The sequence below is a fragment of the Monodelphis domestica genome, chromosome 3 (assembly GCF_027887165.1).
Source record: "Monodelphis domestica isolate mMonDom1 chromosome 3, mMonDom1.pri, whole genome shotgun sequence".
Taxonomy (NCBI): domain Eukaryota; kingdom Metazoa; phylum Chordata; class Mammalia; order Didelphimorphia; family Didelphidae; genus Monodelphis; species Monodelphis domestica.
In genome coordinates this window covers 159,855,558-159,881,647 of record NC_077229.1, presented here as the reverse complement: position 1 = coordinate 159,881,647, position 26,090 = coordinate 159,855,558, and the positions used below count along the sequence as shown (strand labels likewise).

Below are 26,090 nucleotides of genomic sequence, written 5' to 3'. Positions count from 1 at the left end.
CTCAAAGCTTGATCAAATAAAACTGGATGAAGAAATTAATTTGTTATTGAAAGTTTATTTCTGTAATGATGAACTTGAAGCTTAAAAGTTTTGATTTGGAACAGTCTCTTGGTGTTAGACTAAGTGTCATGAAGAAAGAGATAGGAAGGGAAGGAATCCAAATGATATAAGCTCTGAAAAAGAGATTCTCAGCTGAGAGGTTTCAGAGAAGGTACCATGAGACACTTGAGGGAAAGAAAAAGTTGGAAAAAGCAGCTGTTGTGAGTGGGTGGGCTTGTGGATTAAGGACTTGTAAAAGGATTAATTTGCTGCAATGGGAATTTGAGATTCAGATTTGTAGTGGTCCTTTTCAGCATAGTTTTGTGATTTTCAGTTCAGCAGCATGAGAATAGGAATGAAGGCAGTGGATGGTAGGAGTAATTCAAGATTGGGACTTGGCAAGGCATCCTTAATATAAGAAGACAAAAGGCTAGAGTGTGGATTGGTTCACTGGAGAAAAGTATAGGCAATACAGAGTGGAACTCTTAGGAGTGGAGGAGTTCGGGGTTTTGGTGACATCTAATGAGATGAAGAAAACAAATAGGGTTACTTATCAGGAGTCTTAAGCCAGAGAGAAAGCTAGAATGTTAAAATATTAGAACCACATAAACTGTAGTTCATAAACATAAAAGCAGAACACTTGTGGGTAATGGCAAGGGCATGGCCATTATATGTAGCTGAGGTAAAATGGAGGAATATGTTATAGGAATTGATTAGACTGAAAAACTGATGTTAGGGTGCTTGAGGGAGGATCAATATGTATTAGTAAAATCTCCCACTATTAGGGTAGGGGTGGGAAAGAAGAAAGGAGAGATTGTGAGCCAGGCATTGAACTCATGAGGAAAAAAGGAGAAATGTCTTATTGAGAAAATGCTATGAGAATCTTTATTGGATGATAAATTAGGATTGATTGAATATCAAAGGAAGAGAGAGGTTACTAAGTGATGGTTGTAGAAGGAGAGTCTGGAAGTGACAGTAGGGAGCAAAGAGTATTCTGAATTCCCATACACACCATCAAGAATTTGTTAATTCAGGGGTTTGAGTGAAAATAAGACCAGTTCTTAGAAGGTGCTCCAGGATGCTGGGTCATTAAGAGGGAACCAGGTCTTAAGTGAGAACCAATGGATGGTAGGGAGTTAGAAGAGAAAAAGTTAAGATAAAAGGAGTTTCTTAGATGTGGAATAGGCATTCTAGAGATAATAGAGAATATAGAGCCTGAGGAAGATGGAAGTAAGGAAGAGAACAGTGGGAAATCTGGAATGGAAGTTTGTGTAATCACTAGACTAGTCATGGTGGGAGTTTGCTAATCATTAAGTATTAAGTCCACCAGGTTGGAGAGAAATCTGTTCTATTTTGATTTCTATACCCTTTCCTGTCAGTTCTCCCTTCCTCAAAATTGCTTTGGGTATATTTTGCATTTATTTATCTTTCTATACATTATTACCTCCAGTAGAAAGTAAGTTCTTTGAAAGCAGAGGCCAATTTTGCCTTTCTTTCAATTCCCCAGTGCCTGGCACATAATAAAGGTCTAACATATTTGTCAAATTAAAGGTTTGCATGTAGTTTTAAAACTATTTTTCAAGGAAGGATTTGAACTAAAGAATTAAAAAGTAGCTTTTATATGTGTGAGGCCCAGTGCTAAGCAATGGAGATATTTCCTGTTCTCTTTTAATGGGGGAAATAAAACATAGCAGAGATTTTATTTCTAATTTCAATGGAACGTATGATCCCCATAGCCCATAGGATGCAGATGTAAAATGGTGTGAAACATCTTTTAATATAATTTCCACTGATGAAAGCTTATCTGTGGGGCAGCTAGGTAGCAGAATGGATAGAGAGCCAGGCCTGGAGTCAGGAGGACCAGGGATCAAATGTGGCCTAAGACAATTCCTAGCAGTGGGACCCTAGGCAAGTCACTTAACCCCACTTGAATGTCACTTGCCACTCTTCTGTCTTTGAATGGATGGCCAAAAGTAAGAGTTTTTATATGGATGTGTATATATGTATATATACACAGGGACACATATACATACAAACCATACATACATACAATCTGTTGCTAGTATTATTATTACTGCTTGGCATTTGACAGTGCTAAAGACTTTGGTGGGGAGAACTTTTTTTTTTTAAACCATAGCTACTGAAAGGGCTAAGGCTTTTTCTTCCCAGGTGACAAGAGTTGCTTCCAGCTACTGGGAACTTAGATGAAAATAGGACCCTGATAGTGGGGGAAAGGTGCAGCTATTCCTGAGATTTGGGAGTTTTGGTTAATGGCTAGTATTGATGGTAGAAGTTATGGTAGGGCTCTTCTCTACAGAAGTTACTTTCCTCAGTGATGGAGAGAAGCATAGGCTGGCAACAGGGACCAAGTGATCTGGGGAACACTACTATTTCCTTTGAGTCAGAGGGGAGATGGTAATACTTGAAGTGAGCAGTGATTTTCCTCACTTGGCAAATGCTACTTCCTATTTACCCCCAGTATGCCTTCCTGCTTCTGCTAGGCTGGTTGCCTGCCCTAGAGGTAGCAGTTGGTTGGTATTTGATTTGAATCCAGGGCTATATTCCAAGTTTGCCAGTCTAGCACACCATCTACTACACTAGTGAGGTCAGACTCAAATAGAAGTGGTGACCACTTAACCATACAGCTGGCCACATATTGACTTAGAAAACCACATATTAACATTATGTTCTCTCGTATTTTTATTTAGTTTGTGAAATATTTTTCAATTCTATTTTAATCTGGTTTGGCCCTGTGGATGTTTGATCCCACTGTACCATGCCACATTGCTTCAAATATTTTGGAGTTGCTTTTTTAGAAAAACATGTATGGTAGTGATGTTCAGAATCTAGCAGCTATATGGGCCAGAATATTTTATGTTACCTGGATGAAATTTAGCATTCTCTACTTGTCATATAAAGTTTCTCAAAAAGCTTCTTACCAGTCTACTTATAGTCTGTTTCCTGTCACCATGGTATTGCATCCTCTCCTTCTTTCACCTCTACACATCCTACAAGAGCAGTAACCCACTTGCTGTTTCTTGAACACAATACTTCCTCTTTTATCCTCCATGCTTCTTTCTCATGATTTTCTTAGGCTTCCTAAGACCCTTTAGAGGCTCAAGTGAAGCCTACACTTTTTACAGGAGGCCTATCCCCAGGTGCTAGAGCCCTCTGTTCTGAGATTTCTTCCCATCAACTTGGTATATACTTCATATGCTCCTAGTTACATATTTTCTCCATTAGCTCATAATCTACCTGAAGGCAAGTACTGGTTTGTCTTTGTATCACCAATACTTGGCACAGTACCAGGCATATTGTAAATACTAGTTGATTGACTATGTAGCAGTCTAGATCTGTGGTGATAAGAACTGAAGATAGTGGTAATGGAATAGAGAAGAATCTAGAAATATTTCAAAAAATTTCAAGCACTTTCAAAAGTGCTGCTAAATGTTGTAATTGACCCAATGAAAGAGTGGAAGGAAGTGGAGAGGAAGAAAATTTTAAGTTTACAAAGTAGTATGTGCATGTATAAGTTAATAAGGTTAATCAAGTTTCTGAAGAGATTAATTTTTTACAAATATGTAGAATTTGAGTTTAAGGGACATTGTGATAAAATGTTCTCCTAGAAGGTATTATTACTATATATTTTAAATTTGTATTTTATATATATAATATAACATATACATAATATAAACAATATATTATATAACATATATATAAGAATTACATAATATAATCAATATAATTGATTGGCCTATTAATAAGTATTTATTAAGAGCCTAATATGTGTCAGGCACTGTGCTAAGTGATGGGGATACAAAAAGAAACAAAAGACAGTCTCTGTACTTGAGGAGGTCACAATCTAATGGGAGAGCCAAGGTAAGCAAGCTTTATAAAAGAGGCAATTCCCCTAGAATTGAGGTGATGGAAAAGGCTTCTTATAATACATGAGATTAACTAATTATACTAATAATAAATTAGTTAAGACACAAAAAAGCCAGGGGAGTCAGAATGGGAGCATTCCAGGTATGTGGAGCAGCCAGCCAGAGGGAATACTTGGAGCTGAGAGGAATATCTTGTTTGTGGAACAGCAGAGAGGCCAGTCAGTGTCACTAGGCTGAAGAATATGTGGTGGGGAATGAGATGTAAGAAATGTGAGAATGGAATGGTTGGAGGGGGCTAGATTATTATGAAGGGCTTTAAATGCCAAACAAAGTATTTTGTATTTGCTCCTCAAGGCAACAAAGAGCCACAAATTACTTTGGTGGATGAATGAAGTTATCAATGAATTGGAATGGGGAGTTCAAGGGTGATTGAGGTAAAGTCAATATGTGTGTTAAAGCCCCCTAGTATTTGGGCAGAAGTTGAGGAGGAGAAAAAAATATTGTGAACTCTTTGAAAAAGAAAGGGGAAGGACTAGAGATTCTATAGGGAACAGCTACACATATTTTGATTGGTAGTAAATATGGATTGTCTGAACCTCAAAACAAGAGAAGTTACTCAGTGATGGAGGAAGAAGGAGACTGTGGAATTGGCAGCAAGGAGTTTTCCAACTACCTGGGCTTGAGGAGAAGTAAGTGAAAATGCTGCTAGTATTGGAAAGGATAGCCCAGGAGGCTGTGTCATTTTGGGGAGCTATGATTATTTTCCTGCATCTATATTTCTGAAAATAATATGAATGCCTCCCTTTCTACACCTAAGCACTACTTTTTGGTTTGTGGTTACATAATATTTAGATGAGCAAAGGACTAGTTGCATAATTGTTTTTCAGTAATAATGTAGGCATGAACATAGACTTCTTTAAAAAACAAAAACAAAATGCAAAACCCTACCTCCTGTCTTAGAATGGGTCAAACATTAAGAGATAGCAAATAGGGGTTAAGTGACTTGCCCAGGGTCATACAGTTAGGAACTATCTTGAGAGTAGATTTGAACTCATGACCTTGTATCTTTAGGTCTGGCTTTCAATCCATTGAGCCACCCAGCTATCCCCTATTGTAATAGCCTTCTAATTAACTGATCACAGCTATGTTCAGTCTTTGGTTTCCATTTGTTGCTTATACTTTGATGTTTATAGCTCTTGCTTGAAGTATAATTTTAACCAGATTTCCAGGCCTTATTTCTCATTCATGTATCCTGGGTATAGCCTAACTAGACAATTCAGAGTTCCCAAAACATTCTTTCCTGATTTTTTACTTATACTGCTTTGTCTACCTGTATATCTTCTTTTAATTTTACCTATAACTTTAGGATAATCCCTCAAGATTTAGCTCAAAGCATAAGTAGTTCATAAAACTTTTTCTTGATTCTCTGAGTACTTCTCCCTCCTACCCCAAAGCAATTTTATGTTATAAGCTCTTATATTGCTTTTTATCTATCTATTGAATTTTTAAATTACATTTTTTATTTCACTTATTTGCACATGTCTTATTTGTTGTAGTAGGTTTAAGTTCCAGGATAGTTAGGACCCATATTCTTTGCATTTCTAGTGGAGTGGAAGGAACTCTTTCCTCTTCATTTCCATCTTCTAGATTATCTTCCTTCAAGTCTCAACTAAACTTTCACTTTCTCTAAGAAGCCTTTCCTAGTCCTTCATTACATTAAACCTTTCCTCTGAGATTATCCCATATTTATCTTGCCTTTATCTTGTCACTACATAGTTACTTAATGAACTTATTGAGAACAGGGACTGCTTTTTGCTTCTCTTTCTATCACTTAGCAAAGTGCTTGACACATAGCAGGTTCTTAAGAAATGTTAGTTGACTGAATGAATGAAGGCTTTGCTTGATTTTACTTATTACCTTTTTAATTTTGAGTAAGTTACTTCTCCTAGCTCTAATTTTCCTCACCTTGTGGATTTAAACTATAAAGTTCCAGTCCTATTTCTCTAATCAGTATATATGAAGTTTAAATAAAATAGGGAAGGATATCTTAAACAGTAGAAATAGTCTGTCACATGTCATTAGTAAAAGAAAAAAATTTTGACTTGTTATATACTGTAAATATCTATAAAGAGACCAAAATAAAATAGTTGACCCTCAAGCTTATTCAGAGTGTATAAGTGGCTGTTTACAGTGTAACCTTGTAATAATAGTTTAATAAAGCCATCTTAAATTCAAGCCACTTGGGCTATATATAAGAACAATGATCTCTGAGTTGTTTTAAACATGAATCCATATATTTACCCAGAATTAGTGAAAAGGGCTTCAAAGTGAAAAGAATATAGAGAAACCTGTCAATGTATAGCACTGTACTGCTGCTCTGAAATTTATTTTAATTTATGAATTGATTTAATTATGAATTGATTTTTCATTTTTGAATTTGTTATTGACCAAAGAAGTCAACATTTTTGTTTTTCAGAAATGCGAGATAAAATGAGAAAATGGAGGGAAGAAAACTACCGAAATAGTGAACAGATAGTAGAAGTTGGAGAGGAGTTAATTAATGAATATGCTTCGAAACTTGGAGATGATGGTAAGCCTTTAGTTTTTTAATTATATTAATAATTTATTTTTATATATCATTTTATAATGACCTCAGTTGCTAATAGTTGAATCTAATGGGTGACCTTGTTGATGAGAAAAAATGACTCAAGAAGTACAGAGAACCCTACAGATGTTTTCAGCTAGACAGCTTTTATACCACCTTTTTTCATTGTTGACTCCAGGTTGTAAATTCCCTTATCTGACCCATTAGCTACTGAATTTTGTTGTGGGTAATTTGTGCCCTATGTCAAAGATCAGTGATTTTGTCAGTGTCACTTCCTCCAGTTATACAAATCAGTAACCCAGCTTTAGTTTAGCAGATAATCTTCAGAAGTTATTGTGCTCAAAAATTCAGCTCTCTGCAGTTAACCTGGGTTATGTGATAGAGACATGAGAGGGTGAGATTTTGCAGGACTTGTGGACCAAGATGCAAGAGAAGATTCCTATGGAATGTCCCCAGTTGTTGGCAGTTTGAGCTGACAGTGGGGAGGGGCTTTTTGGACTTGGTCTCTGACTGGGAGATACACACTCTCTCCCTGGAGGTTTGAAGCTGGCTGAAAGACTTTGGTGAGGCTGATTTGATTTTTTTTTGTTTTGTTTTCTCTGGCTCTGAGCAGTGGAAGCTGATCAGGGGAGAAGTTTTTGAGTTGGTGGTCTATAAGAGAGTTGAGCTGGCCAGGAGAAAAGGAGAGACTTTGAACTTTGTTTCTTTCTGGGGTTAAGCTGAGAGACCTGGCTGATTTATGAAGAAGAAGAAAGAAGATTTTGAACTGCTATTGTCCTCCATATTTTTAACTGTCTAAGAGTCACACTTGTGACTCCCCAAACCCTCAATTTTATCTCATTTAGATTAGGGAAATTCCTCCTCCCTCTTACCTCAGTTTCCCATCCTGTTATCCTAATAAACCCCTTGACTGAGAAAGCAAAATAGAGTATCTTTATAGTTCACTCAGGAGGGAGGAAAGGAGCCAAAGGCTTCAAGGAAGATTGGGGAGGTGAGGGAGGCAAGGGAGGGAGTGAAGGAAGAAGGAGGTTAGGAAATAGATTGATCCATCAGCAAGTAGTAGGAATCAATTAGCAGACAAACCCCAGAATAAACCCCAGAATCTATCTAGAGCATCTCCCAGGGCATTCCCTTATAAGCAGTGTCCCCTGTGTACCAGGATCCCTGTACCTCCATTACAAATAAGCAAGTTTAGGTTCCTGTAGCAGCCTCTCTAGTCACAGCCAGCCATGGAACAACAGTCATTGCTGAAGAAACAGTTTTCCCTCAGTTTATCTTTATTTCAGTTAATACTTTCCAAATTTTGGCTAATTCTTGGGCAACATATATAGTAAATGCTTTACCAGGCCAATTACTAAAATCCTGTCTAGTTTGGTCGAATTAGCAAGACCCTGTTAGTACTGACTTAGACACTTAGACTTTGAAGAATCCAGAGTCACTTCCAAACCACAGTGAGATTTTGAAGGAGAACTTTAGTAAAGCTATACTTTTGTGTACCATACTACTGCATCAAAGAAATTCTGTTGTTCTAATGATTATAGTAAAAAAAAAAAAAGCCCTGATTTGGGAATTAAAGGAACCGGACTTAAAATCAAAGTGTTTGACCTTTGGTGAATTAATTCACTTTAATTCTCTTCCCCTGGGCCTCAGTTTTTTCCTGTAAAATTAGAGTTGGAGTAAGTGATCTTTTCTTTTCCAGTTCTGCCTTTCACCAGCTAAAGTTCATTGCCACCATAAATAAATCTTGATTTCAGCACAGAATTTGACCAACTTGTCTTTGATACCCATAAAAATAAAATTAGGTGGATTTGTGGTAGATTGAGCCGCTCTAGTAAGATTAACAAACTCTGTAACCTGCAGTGGTGGAGTTCTGTCCTTGGTGCTTTCCTTTTTGTTAATGTTTTGCTTAAGGATTTAGTTGACCTTTTTATCTAATTTCCTGATGAAATATCTAATTTTCCTATGTTCCATATGATCTTGATAGACTTGAATGGGCCAAAGACAAAGAAATAAATTCAGATATTTTAAATGTCATTGTAGAGAATAAGATAGGATGGTAGCATGTGAAAAAGTCTTTTGGATGTTAATTACCATAAGTTCAATATGAAAGAAAAAAGCAAATGTAGTATTTAGTAAATAAAGCAAAATGTCCAGATTATAAGAGGTAATGCAATCTCCCTATTCTCTTTTGATGATGGCCTTTCTCAGGCCCTATAGCAGCTATTCCAAAACCTTTCTGTTTTTATTAGTGTCATATCAAATCCTTATTATTAATCAAATATTTATTCAGTTCAAATGAAATGCTAGGCTTTGGGCTACAGTTATACTGAATGATATAGCCTCCTCACCAGGAGGTGCAGTACTCTCCCTAAAACCTCCCTTACCAATAGTTTTGCTTTCTGCAGTTTCAGTTACTAAGAAAGCAGAAAAGGGACTGATGCTGGATAAGGGAGGGAGCCAATTCATAAGTCAAGGACTTGTGGACTCCAGGGAAAGACATGCATTACAAAGCTCAGGCAGTCTGAATATAGACATAGGTGGCTGTGTGGGTGAGTGGAAGGAACAAAGATCTCTTCCCCCTACACAGGATATGCACCCACCTTGCCACTCAGGGGGTCACTTCTACTTTCACTAGGAATTGATTTATTTTAGGACTTTTTTGCGGGTGTTGGAGGTGGTAGGCCAAGGAGTTCTGACCTGAGGGGTAGGTACAGAGGGAAAGCACAGTAATATACAGGAAAGTTAACATAAGTGTTAAAAGTGAAAGCAAGAACTATCTGTATAGGATTTGGTTCTATCTGTGGTTTCAGGCCTACCCTTTCCCCCCTACAATTGTGTTAGTGTTAAGTTTTTTTTGATGTTCATTATTTCATATGAGTGAGTTGATTTTTCAAGTTATTTTAATTTGAATCTCTTGGATTATTAGTGAGATTGAACATTTTCCCAAATGATGATTAATGCTTGTGTTTCTTCTTTTGACAACTGTTTATATCCTTGCACCATTTAACTGTTGCAAACTAGAAAGGATTCTTGTAACCAGATATTATATAATTATATAATATCTGTCATATTTACTATAAATATTTTTGAATGTTATTTTTCTTTTGTGTTTTGTTGTGCAGCTTTTTAATATAGTCAGGCACTTTTACTTGGTCTTCTTCCATTTGTTAAAAAAATATTCCTTCCATTTGAAGAAGAAAAATAATTTTATAACTGAACTCCAGAAATAATGGTAGGAAAAGACTTCATCATGTCTTCACCGTGCATCACCATTTAAGTGAAGAAATTTACCAAATTCTCCTCTATGTACCTTTTCTGTATCTGTAATGCTGAATTCTTTTGGTACCTGTACCTTTCTGATCATTCATTCCTTCTCACTCTTTTTTTTTTGCTGCTTGCCTTTTCTTTTTACCTTTGATTATGTGTTCCACAAAGTTCTGAGATCTTTTTCTCTACTAATAGTCTCTTCAGTGATGAACCCCATCAATCCCATAGTCTCATGTTACAATTTCTGTTTTCTCTTTCCAGAAACAAAAGTGGATTGGTCTGTATCACATCTCTACCTGATCTTTCTACCTATACCTCAAATTTCAACAGAATTGGATTGCCAAAATCAGTTCATCTTGCTTGTCACTTTTTAATAGCATCATCATTTACACAGGCCTCAAAAGATGCATGAGTTTAGGCTCCCTACCTTCCCTTTATCTTTTCTATTTTGTCATCTACTGAGTTTCATGTATCCAGTCCCTATAATAGCTTTTGAATCTGTACTTCTACAGTAACCATTATAGTTCAGGCTTTTTATCACCTCTCACCCTCTGAATGGAACCATCTGAAGTAGTCTGTCTTTAATCTCTTTTTCCTAATCCAAACTCCCTTTTAAATTCCATCTTATATACAAGCGTAACTTTTTTTAATGAACAGCTTTGAACATGGTATTTATGATCAAAATCCCTTCAATGGCACTTTGTAGCCTATTGAATGAAATACAACTTCTTTGGTTTTCACTGATTTGATTTGCAGCCTAGTCTCTGAGCCTATTTTGTATTCTTTTCTTCTCCCAACATTGAAATACTACCTACCCTTAAGTAACAGTTCCAAAGTAATTTCTTCTGTGAAGTCCACCCTTGCATTCCTTCTTCATTCCTTCTTCCTCAGAACAGATGTAGTATCTTCCTTTGAACATTTTGCATTGGTCCATTTCTGACCATGAAGTTTCATATTTCTTTTTCTCTTATGTGTAATTTTCCAGATTAAGCCTCCCTGAAGACAGGGACTATCATACTTACCTAATCAGTAACTTTATTCAGTGCCTACTATGAGCCAGGCACTATTTCAGTCACTGGGAATACAAAAAGATATAAAAGACAATCCTTCCCCTCAGTGAACTTACAAATGTATATAAAGCAAGCTATATTTAGGATAGAGGAAATAATTAACAGAACAAAGGCATTAAAATTAAGAAGGATTTAGTAGATGGAGTTGAGGTGGGAAAGAGCATTGTGGACAGGTAGGACACCCAGAGAGAGAAGTGCCCTGAGCCCTATTATCCATAGCATCTAAAACAGTTTTCTAGAGGAGGTGCTTCATAAGTATTTGTGTAATGGATAAAAATGTTGATCACACAGATTTTGACTTTTTAATTCTGTGCTGGCATTAGATTTCAAAAGGAGCTTTGTCAAACCAGCTATCACCTACGTGAGGGCAACCAAAATAGGGAATTTGAAAGAAAAATATTGTGATAACATTTAAAATATGTGGTTATATTTGGCTTGGAAAAGACTTAAGAGGGAGAAGGATATGTACTCTTCAAGGGCTATTGTGTGGCAAAGAATATAGTCTTATTTCTTACTGATTTAAATAGTAGAACTAAAAACCAGTAGAATTTTGGCAATTCTAAATTCATTAAGTATTAAGTACCTAACTGTATGCAAAGGGACCTGGGAATACAAAGACAAAAATAAGTTTTTGCCCTCAAAGAATTTGTAAAGGGGATACATGTAGAGTAGCAAGATTATAAGAAGTAGGGAAAGAACCAGAGGGACCAGGGTAATCCTTTTGGAGGAGTGGCAAAGGAATTGAACTTTGAAGTAAGACATGTAATTTCAAGGCCCCTGGCTGAGGCAGTGCATTTCTGGCATCATGGATAGCTTGTGCCAATTTATGGGTCAGAAGATGGAATTTGGATACCAGTTATCAGTTTTTCTAGAATGTGGATCTTATGAAATGAAAGAGAGGTAGGAGGCTTTGAATGTCAAGCTGAAGACTGTTTTATCCCAGAATAAGTTGGGAAAGGAGAAAAAGGAGGAGATACTGAAGGGTTTTGAGCAAGGCAGTGACATGGTCAGACTAGTTCCTTAGGTAGCTATACTGAATTTAGATTAGAGAGGAGAGAACTGGCATTGGAGCCAGTAGATAGGAAGAAATTGAAGATAAGAAGAGAGAAAGATTAATAGGGTAGCCTCCTATAGTCAAGGGCACAAGGGTTGGCAAGGGGAAAGGGCACAACTTTCTCAGAGATTTTTCCTGAGCCCTCTTTCCCTTACACCTCCAGTCCAGTGTCTTTGGTGTTGTCTGGTTTTTCAAAGTATTGATTGCAATAATTTCCACTTATCTGTTTACATATTGTATGCTCCCAGTAGGATGTAAATTTCTTGAGAGTAGAGGCAATTTTTCATTTTGTGTTTGTATCCCCAGAAAATAGCATCATAAGCACTTAATCCTTAATGAATTGAATTAGAGAAAGAAGGAGAGAATAAATTAAAATAATAGGAGTTTTGAACAATGGCATAGGGAAGATGGGGGAACTGGTAATAAATGATTTTCATGTTCTCAGTAAAGTAGGAATTGTTGACAACTGTTGGGAAATAAATGGCGTGATTAACATGTTTTAGACATTTTTATTTTAAATTTATCTACTTGTTTATCTTTTTATCTATCTAGTTTGGATAATATATGAACAGGTGATGATTGCTGCTCTGGACTACGGTCGGGACGACCTAGCATTGGTAGGTTTTTAAGCTGTTTTACTAGCCTTGTATGCATCCTTTATAGTTACAGTTTAGCCTCAGAAGATGTGACATAGATTAAAAAAAAAATGCTTTGGTAGCAATCTAAGTTTTGAAAAAAAGATTGCTTTTAGTTCATAAATTGTTTATCTTTACTCAAATAGCATAGATGCAAAGAGTATAAGAGTAATAAATCTTAAATTATTTTAAACAACATTTGAAGACATGTGGTGTGTAAGGAATTTTGCTTTAAATGATACATTTATATGGTTGTTAGCTTCAAAGTTCTTTTCTTGGGAGTCTATCTGCTTCGCTCAAAATACTATCATCTCCTGCATCATATTATTTAAAAAAAATTTAATGATGGCAAATTTCCCCTTTGGATGAATTTTATTTGGGGAACAGCTCCAGTTCAATCAGGGTCAAGTTTATAAAAAGCTTTGTGCTGTATCACTAATCCTGAATTGTACAAAAATCTCAGACACTTCAGAATTTTATTTATTCCCACTTGTTTACTCTTTGCCCTTGTCAGATAATTTTTGCATTAACAGTGCTGTACCATCAAAGAACAAATTATCAGTGTATATTTTTTAACAATACATGCTTGCTTAGATCTTGAGAATGTTGGCATTTCTACTACACATGTTGATATTTTTTCATCCAGGTCATAATAAATTTACCATTTTTTTTATTACTTGCTACTTGTATCCTTAGGTTCTTTTTGTTCAGATCCTGTTGGAAGATCAGAACAGGCAGCTAGATCACAATATTTGGAGTCAGGAAGGCCTGGGTTTGAATTTTGCCATTAACCTAGACTTGCCATTAGATTTATGATCCTTAGCAAGTTACTTAATCTTTCTGTGTCTTGTCTACAAAAGAGCACCTACCTCACTAAGTTGTGAGGATGAAATGAATTAACATATGTAAAGAATTTTGCAAGCAGATCTTAAAATACTATATAAAGACTATTATTACTGTTTGTTTCTATTTTGCACTCAAAATACATGGTATTCTATTCCTCAAAATTCTTTTATCAAATTTTCTTTGAAAATGTTTCTTTTTTCAAATTAATATCTCAGCCATTGTTTTTGCAGTTGTCTCATAGATAAACATCAATAGTTTTATTTATTCTGTAGGCTTATCACAAATATCTTCCTTAACAAATTAAAAAAAATTAATTTATTTTGATATCTTTTGTTTTGACATCAGTTATATGTTCCCTTACATCTCTCCTCCTAACCCCCCTCATATGGTGTCCCCATTTTTTTCTTAAAAAGATTAAAAAATAACAATATCAATACATTTAATCAGTGCATTGAAAATAATATGATATTACATGTTGTTTCACACATATTCATCTCCATCCTGTGTCCAGTTCTTAGCTCAATGCCTGAAATGCTAATTGATCAACTGATTTCCATCTCCACAAAGGAGGAGGAAAGTATCTTTTCATATTTCTTTTTTGGTGCTGTGCTTATTGCTTATAATTTTACAACATTCATTTTCCTTTTAAAAACACCTTCCTCTTTAGAATCAGTATTAAATATTGGTTCCAAAGCTAGAAGAGTGGTAAGGGGGTAGGCCTGTGGTGCAACAGGTTCAAGGCCCATTTGTTATTCTTAGCCTATTTTAGCCCATTTGCTGAGGTATATTACTGGGGTGTGACCTCTATTGTTATAATTAAAATAGGTGTCTGTCTTAAACTGTGGCAGTTAAAAGAGTTAAGAGTATAAACTGTAGTGAGTAAAATAGTGGAAGATATAAATTATAGTAGATATAAGAGTGGGTGAGTAAATTGTGACTGCAGAAAATATGTTTCACTACAATGTCTTGGTTTTAAATCAAATATAAGGTGGTCACCAGGGAAATATTCCCAATTATGAATATACCCAAGTCAACTGGGTTTTATAGAGAATTTAATTAATAATACAATGAGGAATTAAAGAAAGAGAGAAAGAGAGAAAAAGGAAATAAGTATGAAGGGCCTTAAGCCAACATGGCCTAGACCCGATTCTTAAGAGAGAGAGATCAGTCAGTCAGTCTTTTATCACTCACCACAAGGTCTAAGCAAGGAGTGACAGTCTCCTCAGAGAGAGTTCCAGCCAGAGTTCTCCTCAAAGAGCCTTCCAGCCAGAGACTGTTTCAAAGGGCCTCTCTCAAGAGCCTCCAGAGGGACAGAGTCCCCTCAGAGGAGCTCCAGCGAGACCTCCTTAGAGATTGTCCTCCAAGAGCTTCCCTTCTCCAGAGCCTCTCCTCAAGAGATTCTCCTCAAGCGATCCTCATAAGAGATTCTGCTTTTTCTTATATAGGGGATTTTCTCCTTTGTCATCTCCCCTAAGTCCTTACATCTACCAATCACAGTAGATGTTTTTCCAAAGGACAGCCCATTCTGAATTAACTGCTGGGTTGACTAATCCCTTTAATAAGTTTGAATCAGAAAAAAACACTGCTGAATAAGTTTTCACCTCTTTGCTCCTGGCAAGTTTACAAGTTGCCTGACCTTTAATAGGTACTTAGCACCCCATTGTATTAATTCTAAAAATAGGCATGGCTTAAAGAACTTTTTGCCTCATTATAAGTATGGGTTAAAGTATTTTCATTGTTTAGCAAGGAGTTCTTTCCCCCAAAGCAGTCCCAAGTATAGGTGGAGCAGAGGTCCTCCCATTTCTGATCCAAGTAGAGTTCTCACTGTCAAAATGGGGAATGTTCCCAGTAGGGAATTGTTCCAATGGAGAATTCCCCAATGTGGAAATTTTTAACATTCACAAGTCTGAGAAATTTCAAGATTCACACTATGCATGCTAGAACTTCTTGGAGTTATAAGTGAGAGTTGAGTGCCAGACACTAAAAAGCTAAATGAGCTACCCTGAAAAGGGCTTGGTAAATTTAACATGATAGTAAGTAAACTGATCTTATGAATTCCCTTCTGCTCCCTTCTGTGTCCTTTTTTGAAAATTTATTTATTTAGAATATTTTTCCATGATTCCATGATTCATGATTTTTCCCATCCTTCTTCCCTCATTCCTCCTGGAACTGACAAGCAATTCCACTAGGTTATACATGTATCATTGTTCAAAACCTATTGCCATATTATTCATATTTGCAGTAGAGTGATCTTTTAGCCGCAGAATCCTAATCATATCCCCATTGAACCATGTTTTTCTTCTGCATTTCTACTCCCATAGTTCTTTCTCTGGTTATAGATAGCATTCTTTCTCATAAATTCCTCTGGATTGTCCTGGGTTGTTGCTTTGCTGCTAATAGAAACATTTATTACATTCGATTGTGCCACAGTGTATCAGTCTCTGTGTGCAATATTCTTCTGGCTTTGCTCCTTTTGCTCTGCCTCAATTCCTAGAGGTCTTTCCAGTTCATATCCTTCTGTGTACTTTTAAAATGTTTCATTGACATAACTTCTTTCCTTATTTCTTCACTAGACACCAGTTTACTATCTTTTAAAAAAAAAAAAAGTCTATTCAAGCAGCCTGAACATATATGTGTCATTCTTTTTGTTTAATCCATTGCCATTTGTAAGAGTTAGCAATAATACTTCATTTACCTTGAAGTCATGAGTGGTTAGTCATTGCTGGATTTAGAGTTCCTGGTTTCCAATCCTGATAGCTATCTTATATATGTGACCTTTTTTACAAATCATCTATCTGAGTCTGTTTTGGACATTAAGTTGTCTATAGGACATCCATTTTGAGATGTGAGGTATAAAAATGTCTTAATAGTTGGAGATGAGAGATAGGAGGTTTAGGGAGAGTTTAAGGCTGGAGTTACATCTGAGAGGCATCTGCACTTATGGCCACAGCCCATGTTCTTTATGCAGTGTCTGTTCAAGAGGTGTGTGCTTATTGATGGATGAGCTTCATGGTTTTGAGTTATCCAGCTGTGAATTTTAGCCTAGAAAGGAGGCATGCTTTTCTCCACTTCAGACTTTTGAGTGGTTATGAATTTCTTAGGAGTTTTGGCAATGTTCTGGACCTTGTTTCATTAATACAATGTCAGCCATTAACAGAAATATTTTGAATATTTGCAATCTATATTACATTCTTATTTGAATTTGAGTATATTGTAAATTTTTGTCAATTGCAAATACCTTTGGCAAGTCTGAAGCTTTGCTTTTGTATTTTGTTTGATGATAGTAGAACAAAGTTGTGGCCTTTTAGAATATTGTGCTCCATTTGTTTATGACCTAGGATTTATAGCATGTTTTATCATATTTCAGACCTTTTTCCTGACTGATTTTTTCTCCCCCTCAGTTTTGTCTTCAGGAGCTGAGAAGACAATTTCCAGGAAGTCATAGAGTCAAACGATTAACTGGTATGAGATTTGAAGCCATGGAAAGGTAGAATTTTTTTAAACATTTCAGTTCAGAAAACACATTAATGTAATTTGTTAGAATTTCCTTAAGGAGATAATTGAATTCCTGATTTGGCCATTTGGGACCTTCTAAATTTATTCTAATTATTATATGACTCCTTATTACCAGTCTGTATGAATGGTCAGAACCTTTGACCTGTTTTCACCTGTTGTCCAGATTTTTGGTAAAAGATGGTTCTCTGATGGATGTGTGTATGTGTGTGTGCATGTGTGGTGTGCGTGTGTGTATATGTGCACACATGTACTATGGCCCCCATAGTCATATGGTGGGTGTGGGGATGACAAGCAGCTGTTTGCCTTCATGGAGTTGCCCAGTGCAGGCTGCAGCTGGTATTAATGTTATTTTTTTAAGTCTAGTCAATGTTCTGAGAGAATATGACAAAAATAGGCTAGTAAGGTTATAACTCAATTAAATAGAGAAATGCACTGGGAAAAAGCCTCTCATTCTCTATCTTCCTTTCGACTAAAAAGACAAGAAAAATAAAAAACAACCCCCCTAAACAGAAACAAAACCAATCCCACAAAAATTGTAACTCAAAAACAAGGCAACTACTTTTTATTTTTCCTTGATTGACAAATGAAGATCAATTTTTCAGATTTCCACTTGCTGCTTATACCGACTTTTCTAGTGAAAATTTAAATTTAATCCCAGATTTTTAATCCTGAAATGACCATTCTGGTTTAAACCTGAGTAGTTCAGCATATCAATACTAGATATGACAAATGCTGGGGGGTAGCCGTTTTTTCTTAGAGAAATGCAGAGAATTCTAGTTGTTTGCTGTTTACTGAGATTTCCATAACAATAAAAGTGGTTCGATTTATGGTTTGTGGGTTTTCCTTTAAAATTATTCTATAAATTACAATACTCTTCCTGCCCATTAATCCAGTTCTAATATTATTACTTTTTCTTCATAGAAATAGCACTGTGTAGGCAAGAACCAAAGAGGACATTTGTTGTATAAGATTATTACCTATAGAAAATGTTGAGTGAGTTCTTCCGAACTCTTACAATTTACTACGTATAACACTCATTTTGCCATAATTATGTATTGCCTTTAAAAACAAACTTGATTTTTATGTTTTGTCACCTCAAATAAATTATTAGCCTTCTTTCAGGCAAAGATTATATTTTGTATTTTGTACCTTAATTACTTAGCACATAACAGATGCTCAAAATATATATGTATATATATTGACCAAAAACTGTGAGGAAATAGCTTTGTAATAGAATCCTAGAATAAAATAGGCATTGGCATGAATTTGATATACTTTTTTTTTTTACTTAGTGGTTTTAGGTTTCTATTGAATGGTATGAGGTATTTGTCTTATTTTTATTGAGGATTTCAGCATAGTTTATAATATTTGTTTTACATTGTGATATTATGGTCAGTGTCTAAATTGGATATTTAATGAGAAAATTTTCTGCAACTTTTATTTTAATGAGACTATATTAAATAGCTTCAATTTATCTTTTTTGGAACTAATTTTTTAAAAGTTTTAGTGTAAAAGTGAACAAATACATAGCACAAAGGATTTCAGACTTTATCCAAGATTTGTACTTTATCTGTATTCAATTTTTTTAAAAATTAATGTTTGTTTAAAAAATTTATGTTTGTTTCTTTTAAAATCAATAGGTATGAGGATGCTATACAGCTTTATGATCGAATTTTACAGGAGGATCCAACAAACACAGTAAGTTACTTGATAATTTGAAATAAGCAGTATGAAACTTAACACTAAATTAATTGCAAGTCAAAGAAATATCTTTTAAAAATAGGGGAAAATAGTGTATCTCAGAGTCCAAATTTATTCATTTTTTTATTAATGGAATTTAATTCCAGGTATCTCATCCCCACCTTCTCTTCCTTATACCATAGAAGGCATCATCCAACAAACATATATACTTATATATAATTCCTTCATGTTTCTGTTTCTTAGTTCATTCTCTAGAGGTGAACATTCATAAGTTATTCTTCAAATATTAAATCTTTAGCTGTATGTAATGTTCTTGCTTCTATTTGTTTCACTCTTCATTGTCTTATGTAGTTTTTTTCCAACTTGAAAAAAAATTAATCTGCTCATAGTTTCTTACAGCACAGTAGTATTACACCACAATTTTTTTAGCCATTCCCAATTGATGAATATCTCCTTGATTTGCAGTTCTTTGCCACCACAAAGATAGTTACCCTAAATATTTTGGAACAAATAGATTCTTTTCTTTTTCTCTCAACTTTTTGTGAAATAGACCCAGCAGTACTATTGCTGGGGCTAAGAGTATACATGCATAGTTTTATAACTTTGAGTGTGATTCCAAGTTGCCCTCCAAAATGGTTGGATCAGTTCACAGCTCCATCAACAGTGTATTAATGTCCTCACTTTTCCATATTCCCTTCTAACCTTTATTGTTTTAGCTAATTTGATGGATTTAAGATGATACTTTAGAATTATTTTGGTTTGCATTTACTTAATCAGTAGTGTTTTAGAACATTTTTTCATATACCTGTAAATGACTGATTTCTTCATTCAGAAACTGTCTGTTTATATCTTTCGGCCATTAATCAGTTGGGAAATGATTCTTATTCCCCTAAATTTGACAAAAGTTCTCTTTTAAAAAAATGAAAACCCTTACCTTCTATCTTAGATTCAATACTGTATATTGGTTCCAAAGCAGAAGAAAGGTAAGGGCTAGGTAATGGGGACTGAGTGACTTCTTCAGGGTCACTCTGCTAGGAAATGTGTGAGACCAGAGTTCAACCTAGGACCTCCCATTTCTAGGCTTGGCTCTCAATCCATGGAGCCACCTAGCTACCTCATATGTATTTTCAATATGAGACCTCTCTCTGTGACAAAATTTTCCCAATTTTCTGCTTTCCTTCTAATCTTAGCAACATTTGTTTTATTTATACAAAACCTTTTCAATTTAATGTTCTCAAAATTATCCATTTTGCTTCTTAAAATACTCTTCATTTTGTTTCTAAATTTGAAAAATAACTTTATGATACATTAGAAAAATCTTCACTGAGAATATAATTTTGGCTTATATAGGAAAATATTAACAGAAGCATTATATCATTTATATTTTGAAATTGCACTGAGTCTCTTTCTTGTGTAAGCATTTTATGATCTGAACCCAATTGATACTATTCTAGATTTCTGTTTGTAAAGGTCACATACTATATTTTTACATCTGTAGTTTACATTTTTAAAGTTTATTCTTAGCATCCTTTTTTTTTATTTTGAGTTCCAAGTTCTTTCTCCTTTTCTCCTCTTTCCCATCTACTGAGAAGGCAAGCAATATGATATCCGTTATACATGTTAAATTATGCAAAACATATAGCTGTATTTCAGAAAAAAATGCAAGAAAAAGTGAGGAAATTGTACTTCATTTTGTAGTCAATTCATTAGTTCTTTCTGGAATTGGTGTATGGCATTTTTCCATCTTGAGCCCTTTGGAATGGTCTTGTATCGTTGTCTTAATTAGAGTGGCTAAGTTTGTTACATTATTATAGCATTGCTGTTATTCTGCCCAGTGATCTCCTTGTTCTTCTTACTTCACTTAAAAACAATTCATAAAGGTCTTGCCATGTTTTTCTAGTACTACCCTTTCCACCCCTACCTCTCCATCATTTTCCACAGCAAGTACTAGTATGCTTTCACAATCGTATACTACAGCTTGTTCAACTATTCTCTAATTAATGAGCATCTTTGCCATCACAAAAAGAGCTGTTATAAATATTTTTTACTCATAGATCCTTTTCCTTATTCTTTGTAAACCTAGTAATGCTATTTCTGGGTCAAAGGATTTTTTTGGACCTGATTCCAAATTATTTTTCAGAATGGCTGTACCAGTTCACTGTTCCACCAACACTTCATTAGTATATATATATATTTTTTTTTTCCCTCATTCTCTCCAGCATTTGGCATTTCTGGCTCCTGATGTTGGGAATACTATTGAGGCTGATTCATGTGTGGGCTCCAGATAGGCTTTCGCTCCAGTATTATAAACTACTTCCATCAATCTCAAGTTATTTTCACCCTGATCTTTTGTTGCCTCTTCCATTCCCAAAATTTGATTTGAAGCATTGATCTAAAGTTGTTTGCTGGGTAATATTAAGAGAGTTCAAATGGATTGCCTCTAATCCACTGTCTTGCTCTGCCCTCCTTTTTATATACTGTTGATACATACAGTTTTATAGTTAGCTATCACTAAGAATCACAACATAGTAAGTAAGGGGTTTGTTTGATTTCTTAAACTTAAAAAAAACCTTTTGATTGTTGAAAAGGTTTTCTTTCCAGTATTAATTAATTTGACCAAATTTGGAACTGAATTTATTAGAACATTTTACTTAATGTGTTTTAAATAAAATATATATGCCCTGACAAAGTTCTTTAGTTTCTAGAAATAGTGATGTAGACATTTTCATTTTTAAGATAAGTTTTTATTGATATCCTTTGTTTTTAAAAAGCCAACATATCCCAATGTACCTATTACTCTTTCATCTCCTAAAATGCCATCCCATTTAGCAAAGAATAAAGATGAGGGGAAAAAACAAAACAGTTCAGCAAAAATAACCAACATGATGAAGTAGTTTACTATTTTATATAGTAGTGTTCCATACTCATGACCTTCCCCCCCACCCCCACCCCCCACTACAAAGATGGGAGACTCTTTCGTATCTCTACTTTGGCTAAGGTTGGTAAATATAGTTTTGCATACTCATTTCTATTGCCTTTTTTCCCCCTTTATATTGTTGTAATTGCATATGTTATTTTCTGGTTCTTCTCACTTTACTTAGTTATCAGTTCATATAAGTCTTTCTGTATTTTTCTGTCTTTATCATGTTCATTGTATCTTAGGCCATAGTAATATCTTATTTCTTTTATATTATCACAATTTGTTTAGCAATTTCCCGATGTAATTTTACATCTACTTTGTTTCCAATTATTTTTACAATTACAGTAAGTTTTGTGTAAACATTTTTATGTACAGAAGTCCTTTATTTTTATCATTTTCTTCCTTACTTGTATATCCCTAACAGGAATCTTTGGGTCAGAGACCCAAAGAGACAGAGTGTAGACATTTCTTAACACATTTCCACATTGCTTTCTAGGATTATTAAACTATTTCCCAGCTGATGGAGAAACATTTAATATGAAACAAATTTTGGTTTAAGATACCTTCATCATAGCTTTTTCTAATTTCACTTTTTATTAAATAAAAGTTTCTATTTAACTTTTGTTAAGTTGTCAAATATTTTAATTGTTTAGCTTGTTAATTATTTCCATGCATACATGTGGCTTCCCTAAGAAAATAAATGTTTCACGGTTTTAACAGGAATAGTTACTAAGTTTATTTATTTATTTATTCATTCATTTATTTATTTGTTTGTTTTTTAAGCCCTTACCTTCTGTCTTGGAGCCAATACTGTGTATTGACTTCAAGGCAGAAGGGTGGTAAGGGCTAGGCAATGGGGGTCAAGTGACTTGCCCAGGGTCACACAGCTAGGAAGTGGCTGAGGCCAAATTTGAACTTAGGACCTCCCGTCTCTAGGCCTGGCTCTCAATCCACTGAGCCACCCAGCTGCCCCCCTAAGTTTATTTTGGGGTTTACCTCAGCTTATATTATAGCAGTTTGTATACTGATACAAGGAGTTGTTCAGATATATTAAACATTTTTCTGTTTGACAAGTACTGCATATAAAACATAGACACTGGTTCTGTCAGGTCTTAATAAAAATAACTTGAAGAAATGAGAATGTTTGATAGTTCTTTAAAGCTAATTGTTGCCTAACAAGAAATAAGTACATATAATTATTAAATTCTAGCACACCTACTTTCATGTTTAAAATGTTAGTCAAAATGGTTGCCATCTAAAGCATTAAAAATACTACCTCAATACTTATTATTTCTGTCCAGCAACCCCCAACCAAAGTAAATTTATTTTTATATCTCTTTTCCACATAGTCTACCTGGATGCCTTGCATATCATTAAAAAGGTCTTTTATGGAGAATTTCTGCTTTGCAGTTTGCATCTTTCTTTCACAGAGATTTCCTACTCTAAACAATGCCCTATAGCAAATCAACTTTCTTTAGGAAAATTTCCATTATTTTATGAGGTACCCAATTGAAAAATATTCCTTGGGAAAGTTTTGAGAAATTTGTGAAGCTGTGACAAAACTAAAAGCTTGATAATAACTAACAGAGCTTGTACTTATCTCCCCTGCCTCCCAAAGGAACCAAAAGGTAGTTATTAAATTTGAAATTACTTCATTTTAATTGAGTATCTTGCCATCTGTTAAGTGTCTCCTTAAAAAAATTATTTTGCTCCAAAAAAGAATTTATATTAATAGTTTTCTTGTCTGATTATTTCACTATAAAATAATATAGCACCAAAATTTCAAGACCAGCTATAAATTTATACTTTTTAGGCTTAAAGAAAATAGAATTTTATTCATTGAAATAAAGTATCTAAACCTTTGAATCTAATGGCAAGCTCAAGATGTTAAACTTTGAATCTAATGGCTAGCTCAAGAACTGGAATCGAGCATTTATGGCTTAGATTAATCCATTTTTTTTTATTATTTTCAGATGCCAGCTTTTCTTTAAATTTTGTTTTAAACTACATTCTTTTAATTTATCTGCTTGCTAAATGATTTTTTTTTAATTTTAGATTACAAATCCTTACATTCTTTCTTAGTAAAAACTCAAGACAGAAGGGCAAGGGCTAGGCAAATGGAGTTGTGACTTTCCCAGGGTCACATAGTTAGGAAGTATCTGAGATCAGATTTGCACCCAGGTCTGGTGCTGTGTCCACTGTGCCACCTAGTGTAAGGGGTAAAATTATAGTTGGACTGATTTTATCAGAGTGTGGTCGCTAGGAATTTAATTAATACCAAATGATTTTTAGCAATTTGTTTATAAAATATAGAAAGAGTTTAAATAAGAAAATCAGAGAGAGATAGGGTAAGATATCTAACCTAACACTAAATATTTTGCTCCGACCCCTGGCTCAACCAGGCAGGGCTAATTAGTTCTCAGCTGGAGGAGCCTCAGCTTTGAGCCGAGGACCCAGGGCTGAATAAAGCAAAGACTTCAGTCATGAAGTCTATCTCAAGAGGGGAGGCCTCTACTAAGGCTAGTCCTTTCAGAAAATCCAGGAAAGGAGTCAGTCTTTTTCACTCACCCATGTGGTAGTTTAAAGGGAGAGATTTAAGAACAGTCTTATCAAGTCCAAGGTCTCAGGTCCAGTAAGCAGATTCATTATCAGCCTCTAACTCAAACTTGAAACTCTGAAGAAGGAAGAACTCCCACAGGAAGTTGTAACTCCTTTGTAAAGACTTTTTTGTGTCACTTCCTGTGCCTTCCTCCACTTTAAGTGTACCAATTCCAGCTAAAGCTTTGCTTAGGACTACCCTAGGAGCAGTCAGGGATTCTGATTCATCACCCACTATTGCACAGGTGGGTCACAGACCTCTCCCACTTAAGGATTAAGTGGGGTGTGTACACTTTTGGTAATTAAATCTAAAAATGGGCAGGGAAGAGTTAATCCCATCTTCATACTAGCTGCCCCTAAATGAAAACTTATGACTACAAAACATTTTAAAATTCTAAGTATTATAAAATAACAAAGTTATATCTTTTCATAGTTTATTATGCCTTCAAATTTAATAACTCTTAGTGATACTAGTAATAAATAAAAGAAAAATGAAGTCTACTTTTATTGATATAAATGTTAGCTATCATTACCTTAACCTTCCTCTCAAATGGCTGTTCTACTTCCTAAAAATGAATAATGTATTTCCTAGTATTAAAACACAATTTGTGTGTATATGTGTGTGAAAGAGAGAATGTGCATGTGTGCTCACATGAATGCACACATGCTTTCCCTTAAATTGCCAGTTTCCTTTTTTTCCTTTAAGAAAAGAGAAGTCTGTAACTGTCATCTTAGTTCCTTATTTCCCCACTCTTCCATTTGTTTTTATTAATTTCTATTTCCTCTGCCGAATTGAAACAGTCTCCAAAGTCAGGAGTGATCCAGCCAACTTAATTTGGCAAGTCAGTGACAATTTATTTAGTGCCTGCTCTGTGCAGAGCACTCTGCTGGATGCTGAAACAAATATTTAAAGTGGCATAGTTCTTGCCCACAAGGAGCTTATAGTCTTAAGGAAAGAGGAAAGATATCAGTAGAGTATTTTGGGAACAAAGATGAAGTTTCAAGTGATCTCTGAAAATATGAGAAAAGAACACATTTTATGTGTTAGAATTAATTGTGGTTGAGACTGAAATATATTATTAGGTGGTCGCCAGGGATTTAATTTCTAAATCCCAAAATGAAGTAATAAAGTAAAATGGAAGTTTTGGTAGTTTATTTACAATATTTACAATAGAAAGAAGATATTAAGGAATGAGAGAGAGAAAAAAAAAACTCTGGCTTCTTCTGATACCAGTTAGAAATTCTAAGCCCCAGCCAGGGGAAGAGCTTTTCAAGTAGATGGGCTTTAACTGGAGGCTTCATGCCTCCAGAAAGGCGGGATCACTAAGTCAGCTTTTCACTCACCAATGGTGACAGCCTAAAAGAAGTCATGGTGTCTGCCTTCTGGGCGCTCCTCAAGGGTCTGTCTTCCAGTCACTCCTCCAAGTCAGTGCCTGAATTTCTGAACGACTGTCTGAATGTCTGAGTCTGAATGTCCAAATGTCTGAATCCGATTGAATGATCCGAATCTGAATCCCAGTGTTCGAATGAATCTCCTTCTGCCTTTTGGTCCTCTTTTTTCTCTTGTGTCACCTCCTCTAAATTTCACATCTACCAGTCATAGCAGACGCTTTTCTCCAGGACTGCCCATTCTTTAGTTCTCATCTTCTTTGGTTAGATTTTCTCCAGGACTGTCCACTCTTTAGTTCTCACCTTCTCTGGTTAGATTATATCTTTTTTAGGTTACTTAACACCTCTTTTGGTAAATTCACCTTTTAGAGCTACGTAACACCTTTTTGTGGTTAATTCACTTTGTAGTTAAAATCTAAAGATAGATTATAGATTACAATTCTAGCTTCACTATAAAGGAAGAGCTGAGTATCTTCATTGTTACAGTAAGGAGATTACAAATTTATCTTTACAATAAAAAAAGAACTAAATATCTTCATTGTTACAATCAGGAGATAGCTAAATCC

The 26,090-nt window shown here is 35.1% G+C and overlaps 1 protein-coding gene and 1 long non-coding RNA gene across 3 annotated transcripts in view; one reads left to right on the top strand and one right to left on the bottom strand.

Annotated features, from left to right (window-relative positions):
* The window catches only part of EMC2 (ER membrane protein complex subunit 2), a 59,883-nt gene that overhangs the window by 3,946 nt on the left and 29,847 nt on the right, over positions 1-26,090 (top strand). The window contains exons 1-5 of one of the 2 annotated variants that reach the window (XM_056823188.1): positions 4,505-4,612; positions 6,400-6,513; positions 12,472-12,536; positions 16,802-16,887; positions 18,557-18,614. In XM_056823188.1, the coding sequence (XP_056679166.1) occupies positions 4,546-4,612; positions 6,400-6,513; positions 12,472-12,536; positions 16,802-16,887; positions 18,557-18,614 (390 nt within the window). In that variant the 5' untranslated portion in view covers positions 4,505-4,545. Of the gene's footprint in view, positions 1-4,504; positions 4,613-6,399; positions 6,514-12,471; positions 12,537-16,801; positions 16,888-18,556; positions 18,615-26,090 lie in introns of those variants that run through there. The other variant, XM_007488221.3, reaches the window with a different exon arrangement.
* Positions 1-26,090, bottom strand: part of LOC130458344 (uncharacterized) — a 64,190-nt gene that overhangs the window by 18,862 nt on the left and 19,238 nt on the right. The gene's annotated exons all lie outside the window — the stretch shown is intronic.